The sequence below is a fragment of the Echinops telfairi genome, unplaced genomic scaffold, assembly GCF_000313985.2.
Source record: "Echinops telfairi isolate 266 unplaced genomic scaffold, ASM31398v2 ScPeMD7_15;HRSCAF=58, whole genome shotgun sequence".
In the NCBI taxonomy this organism is placed as follows: domain Eukaryota; kingdom Metazoa; phylum Chordata; class Mammalia; order Afrosoricida; family Tenrecidae; genus Echinops; species Echinops telfairi.
In genome coordinates, this window is record NW_022103912.1 from 5,638,849 (window position 1) to 5,645,723 (window position 6,875).

At 40.2% G+C, this 6,875-nt stretch overlaps 1 protein-coding gene and 1 pseudogene across 4 annotated transcripts; one reads left to right on the forward strand and one right to left on the reverse strand.

The window, feature by feature from the left end:
- Positions 1-4,078: 4,078 nt before the first annotated feature.
- On the reverse strand, positions 4,079-4,618 carry LOC101657032 (ubiquitin-conjugating enzyme E2 C). 4 transcript variants are annotated; one of them, XM_004711892.1, is made up of 2 exons: positions 4,483-4,618; positions 4,079-4,401 (listed from the first exon to the last, which is right to left on the reverse strand). In XM_004711892.1, exons 1-2 carry the CDS (start codon positions 4,616-4,618, stop codon positions 4,079-4,081), a joined length of 459 nt encoding a protein of 152 aa, XP_004711949.1. The 4 variants fall into 4 exon arrangements, with proteins under 4 accessions (XP_004711949.1, XP_012862506.1, XP_004711948.1 ...); XM_013007052.1 differs by having other exon boundaries at positions 4,079-4,288; positions 4,466-4,618; XM_004711891.1 differs by having other exon boundaries at positions 4,079-4,261; positions 4,334-4,618.
- Positions 4,619-6,697: 2,079 nt separating this feature from the next.
- The window catches only part of LOC115868610, a 9,032-nt pseudogene continuing 8,854 nt past the window's right edge, over positions 6,698-6,875 (forward strand).

Genomic DNA, 6,875 nt, shown 5'->3' on the forward strand with positions numbered 1-6,875 from the left:
ACAACTATGCATAAGCTAATTGAATTATGGATTGTCGTAAAATCTGTAAGAATTCCCAATAAAATTTAAAAAAGGGGGAAAATGTGTCATTGAGTTGACTCATGGTGACTCCATGTTTTATTGAGTAGAATTTTTCCTTTATGATTTTCAAGTCTGTACCATTTTGGAAGAATATTGCTCAGTTTTTATTCCAAGACGCTTCTGGGGAGGTTTGAATTGCAAAGATTTTAGCTTATTCATTTGCACCACCCACTGATTGACAGAAAGTGGCTTAAAACCAACCAAATACCATATTGAATTCTGTAATCTAGCAAATCATTCTTTCAGAAGGAACAGGATTCCTCTAGGGATTGAAAAACAGAAGTAATAAATAGCAGTTTCATTTTAGCATCATTTGTTACCATTTATGTCCCTCCACCTTCACTTCAAAAAGTAATCCTTGTGGTGCCTGATAACCAAAGGCTGATGTTCATGGTTTGGAAAGTTTATCCATGGGAGATCTACTTCCATAAAAATTACCAACTAGAACACTCTATGAAGCAGTTCAACGCTCAAATGGGTTAGATTGTGTTACGCTGTTAGTGGCAAGGTTGGCAGATGAAACTCTATAACAGAAAGATGAGGCTGTGCGTTCCTGTAAAGATTTCTACTAGTAGAAATGCTAGCTGAGGTTGCTATGAGTCAGCAGACACTTGATGGCAATGGTTTTGTTGGTCAGGATCACAACTTAAGATACACTTAGCTGAAAAGGAAAGATGCTTTGAAGGGTTTTAAATAGAGAAAGAATCGTAAGATTTTAGTGTATTTGGGTTATATACTGGCCAGAATGTCATCTCAATGTATAGTTTATGAGAAGTTTTGTGGCTCTATACTGTATAGTAAAAGAAAGAACTCCAGTCTGGGGAATTTGACCCCTTTGCAGTAGTAGTGTCAACGTTTTCTCTGCAGTGGGGGTACAGAGGCTGTGTGTGCAGCAGAAGGATTTTATCTAAATGCACATGAAGTTAGTTCAGGGAACTTCCTAACCTCTTCGGTTCACTTTATAATTCCATATTCAAAAAAAATATGCTGGAATGGAAAATTAGTTCACAGCTGGACAAGTCAAGTAGCCTGTGTAGTAACATGAAACTTCTTAACATGGCTCTTATATCCACAATTACTTTCGTAACCTATTGTAAATGCTGGCTCTATACCTGTGCTTCGATCCCACTTGGAGAGAGTCCTCCATTATGTTAATGGACAAGCATAAGGGACGATATCTTCTAAGATTCCACCTAACCGGAGTGTGACTCAATCACCACTCCTAATTTGTGGGTATGATATGCTGAATGACGAAATCCACATCTCCGTCAAGTCATTCCTCTGTGTCTCAAAAAAAAGCCATCTTAGAAGCAGAATGAGGGGAATCCTGAAGCCAACAAGGAAAAAAAAATCACCAGGAGAACATGTTTGAGATCATTGCCGAAAATGGATTCTGAGACCGCGGCATTAGAGGTCATAACATGGAGACCATGGGACAGAACAAAGAAATCAAGGTGGGACAGAGCGAAGGGGCTGTCCTGAGATGTGAGACCTTGAGACAGTGGGGTGGAATGGCAGGTAGACTTCCTCGTCCCAGAAGCAGAGGACAAGGGTCCATGTGGCCCAGAGTATGAGGAAAGGCATTGCTATGGACCAATGACTTACTTTTTACCGATCCTGGCCTTTGATCACCTGTTAACTTCCCTAATAACGCCCCCTAATTTTGAGTTTGGTCTGTGAGTTCTGTATGGCCATTGAAAATCTAATAGAAAAGTAGAGTGTAGTGAAAAGATTGGTTGGGGTCAGACTAGGGTAGAGGAAGATGGAAGATGAGGCATGTTTGGATGTTATGTACATAAAAATTGCAATCAGGCCTGGGCTGGTATGAGTTGGATTCTTCTCATCTGTGTAACCAGATGTGGCCTCCATGCTGGATTTGCAGCCTGTTTCATATGTGTCTCATCAAAGTTCCACTTGACCTTATTCTGATACCTTTGAAAGCTTAACTATATGGACAACATATGGTTGCATATGTTTAAAATGTCTACTTATTAGTGTCTCTCTATCATCTATAATTTTTGGAAATAGTTGTAGTGGCACTGTGGGTTGGACACTAGCCTACTAACCCAGTGGTGTTAATCTACCAGCTGCTTGGGGGAGGAGCCTGGCTGCTCCTGTAAAGATTTACTCTTTTAGATACATTAAGGACCAGTTCATTGCACCCTGTCCCAGAGGGTCCCTAGAAGGTGAAATCAGCTTGCTATCAGTGACTTAGAGTGTTTTGGGTGACAAAAGATGTAGTAGAATCAGTTTTCTCACTTCAAGCAAAATAGAACTTCTACTGTGAATGTAGATAAAGGTGGCTGACATGTACTCTCCTGTTACTGGCAACTATCTAGTAGATATTAAATTTTTTTAAATTAGAGCAAACCAAAATGGAGCCTACCTTGTGAAATATTTAAACAGATTTGCTATTTGGGGTTTATCATTATTTTGTTACTTTTGTTTTGTTTTTCCAACTACTACTTACACCCTGTTAAAAATACATCTTCTCTCATTGACCTTTTGAGGGATAGCAGTTAAGAAATAATAAGTTATGGGGTAAAAGAGGTGTGGGTGGGAAGTTATCTGATGACAAATGAAATCTTGCCATCAAATTGCATAAGCTACTTAAAGGACAGGTAAGACTAATCAATTTATTAAAAATAGTTTATTAGCATTGCAATAAATGCACTATAAATTCATTCTTCTCCAAAATAAATACTTCTACTCTCTGTGCCTCCAGTTTGTACATCTTTGTTATTTTCAAAATATTAAAAATTTAGGTGTTCGTGAATTCAAAACAAATAATTTAAGCTAGCTAACTAAAACCAAATGGACAATAAAAATATATTTGCTGCTGCTTCAAATTGCTGAGAACCGAGGACCCAGAGACAGGCCTTTAAGATTTGTCTTGCTCAGAGGCTTCTGTGCCCTCCTTCATGGCTACCGAGCCTTCACTAAGAGAGCCACCTGCAGCAGATCTTTGTCAGAGTTGTGTTGGTGACTGGAGTAGGGTTATGTGCTACAAATGGGAGAATAGGTAGAGGAAAGAAGACCAAAGCTACGGCAAAGAACATGTCATGAAAATATGGAGGAAAGAGGAACTGAAAGGGAGAGTAGAAAAAGAGGATGGATTTTTAGATTCCTGAGAGGGGTACAAAATTGAACATAGGATGAGGAATTTCAAGTCATTGATTTAAATGTAAAATTTTGAGTGATTCTAGAGGGTAAAGCACTCACAGGAACGAGAGTTCCATCTATATTTTAAAATTCAGAAGTATGCATGGGAAAAAAATACAAAATCCAGAAAGCCATTGTTTTTCTTGAAAAGAGATATAAATCATTGTGACAAATAGATAGATGAAGGGTAAAGGGGGTCGTCGCCCCCAAATGCCTGCCTAGCAAAAATCCACAGACAAAGTGCCCTAGGCCTGCCAGGAGGTCCACATGAGCAAACAGACTAGGCACCAGTGACGTGACATCACAAGGTGTGCTTAACTCCACCAATAAGATTGACCAATACCCTCAACCATGCCTCCCCAGCCAGTGGGGATAGAAGGGGCTCAATAAAACATGATGGGGAAGGGCCATCTCTTGCTTCTCTTGTTAGGTTGTGCTCTGCACATAAGCACTTGTGGGCCATCTCAGGCCACATTCTCTTGGCTCTCCTGGGATTTCCTGCTTGTGGCTCCTCACAACGGTTCCTTGCTCCTGTTCTGGTATTCCTTCCTCGCGCTTTTCCATGCTCCCCTGAAACGGCCGTCTTCAGTCATGAACTTTCCCACAGCAAGCCAAACCTAACAATTACATCTTCTGTTTGATTTTTTTTTAACCCCAAATGTTATTTATTTAATATAATCATCACAAGGGTGCAAATGGAGACTTAATTTAAAAACAAACAAAACAGGAATGACACCACAGCTTAAGATAAGAGTTCTACACAGAAATCAAGGGGGAGGGGAGGGAGGACAGACATCTAGGAAGAGAAGACAACACAATGCAAGGACAGGGAGGGTCAGGGCTCTTGGCTGGAGACTTGCTTTGAGTAGGTTTCCTGCAGGTATTGCTTAAAGGCTGTTGGGTTTTCCCAGAGTTCAGCAGCGTGTGTGTTCAAAGGGCTGTCGATGTTGGGCTCTCCCAGCAGGCTCTGGATGGAGAGGAGAATCGTCCTGACGTCATACAGGGCAGACCACTTGTCCTTCAGGATGTCCAGGCAGATGTTACTCTGAGTGTCCACGTTGGGGTGGTAGCAGGGGGTGAGGAACTTCACTGTGGGCGCATTGTAAGGGTAGCCACTGGGGAACTCCAGGGAGAGCTTATACCTCAGGTCTTCATAGACTGTACCAGCTGCTCCGTGGATGGTCCCTATCCACTTGAAAAGGTTGTCTGATTCCGGAAAGGCAGAGATTCCTTTGTCGCCAGACATCATGAGGGTCATCAGCTCCTGTTGTAGCCTCTTGCCCACGGAACCCTGGGCTGCGCCCCCGCTGGGCTCGGCTCCTTTTCGGGCGGCTACGACACTGACTGCGGCTGGGTCGCGGTTTTGGGAGGCCATTCGCACGGTGTTGGCAGACAGGGTCTCGGAAGACTGGACGGCAACTGCAGGGTAGTGTGTCTCTTCTGTTTGATTTTATGTACTTTGAACCTTTACCCAATAAGTAGGAAATAATTTTGTAATAAAAGACATGTCATGTGATTCTATTAAGGTATAGTCATTTTGTGCTTTACAAGAACAAAAATCATCTCACTTATACAAATCCAAGGAGAGAAAACCACGTAAGTACAACTATATAAGTGATCCAAAGTCTCCCTGATATCATCAGACCCACCTAAGAAGTTTAACATCCAAACCTAGTTGTCTAAGCAATCATGAGTCATCTTGACCAAATGTGGGCAGCCCTTTCTTTCTAGGTACCTCTGAGTAGATGTGAACCTCTGATCATTTGCTGTGTGTGTTAATCACGTTAATCATATGCACCACCCCAAAATTCCAAATTGTTCAGTAGATTCCCTCAATCTATTTTTATATTTCTAGGCATCCTGGCTAAAGCACTAGGTGTGAATGATGAAAGCCCTGTTAATATCAGATACCAAGACAGCTCCCTTATAAATATTAAGTATGATATTATAGTGTTTAGTTTATTATGAAGGAAGCAATGCCCTGTCTGCACCATCCTCACAATTGATATATTTTCAAGTCCATTATTGCACGCACTGTGTCAGTCCATCTTGTTGAAGGTCTTCCTCACGTAGGGCATTAGGAATATCTAAATATCTGTGTGTTCTAGAGACTGGTAGAACTCTTGAGATGGTAGCCCTTAAAACCTGTAAAATGAATCCACCCCTGGGAATCAATTTACATATAAACAACAGGCAGGCCTGTACCTTGAATAATGATCATTGTGAAAAATGGACCCCTTAAGATGTAAGCAGCCCCCCAAAAGCTCAGAAGTAAGAAAGTGGGTAAAAAGAAGGAAGAGTGGATATGGAGAACCAGGAAGGATGTGGTAAGAGTACTTTGATGTTGTGGAAATTACAAATACTGTTAGGAAACAAAAATGTGTGTAAACTGTTAAATAGAAAACTAATTTGATCTGTAAACTGTCACCCACACCAAAATCAACCAATCCACAAATATCTGAGTTCACGTCAGCTGAGCACTGGAACAGCAAGAGAGAATAGAGGAAGAATAAGTGTAAAGACAAAAATTAAAATCCACAAAATAAAAGGAATAATAATGATAAAGGAAGGCACACGAGAAATGAAATTAAAAATTTAAACATACATATTTAGCGTGGAAGGGGGAGAAGAAAATAAACATGATTTGAGGGCTTTGATACAGCTGTTGAAGTATTTAGTGAACTAAATCTAATTTTACAACCAATGCTGTTCTTATTTTATAAGAACATAAAGCAAGAGCTATTTGTCCCTAACTTTAGCAGAAGTTGAACTTTCTGACATATGACAGCATTAAGAATCCTAAGCATCTTTGTTGTCATTAATTGAGATATGCAAGCTTTGCTTAGGAATTATAATTCGTCTTGATTTCTTGGACAAAGATGCTTCCCATGAGTTTATTCCATCAACATGTTCTGGCTGGTGCCATGGAGCTGAGTTGGACTCACAGCAACAACATTTTGACAGAATAAATAGTATTCCTTTTTGGACACATAAACTAGAAAAAATGGCCTGATGATTTATTCCAAAAATAGCCAATCAAAATGATCTCCTGCTGTTGTGCCTGGAGTTCCCGGCTTCAATTTTATATCAGCTAAAGATAACACCAATCTCATTCTGGCTGGGATTTTAATACCGAACATTTCCTCCAACTTAGTTGAGACTCTAGAGTTCTATTAGACTGGACAGTTTCGTAGTTCACTTTTGATCTCTTTCTGTATCTTAGTGATATCTGGTAGAAGGAGAGTAATTTGCATTCTCTTTGAAAGTTGGTGTTGGGGGAATAAAGCAGATTAAAGAAGAGATATAAAGAAAAAAGTCACATTTGGAAAGATTTGCCTAGCTCTTTTGTCATCATTGAATTCCACGAAATTTCTTTTTTAAGGTACTATAATTCTTATTTAAAATACTTTCCTGGAGTTAAAAAGAAAACCTGGCCACCAAATAACAACCACGGATGGAGCTTCTGCCAGTACCAGAGAACCCAGCAGGTAGGAGGGAACACAGGCACTCAGCTTGAAAACTAGGAGGAATATATATATATTTACTTGCTTTCTTTTCTTTTCTTTTTTTCTTTTCCTTTTCTTCCTTGGGAATCTCAGAGTGCAATAACACAGAAGAAACCTCTCTGGCTT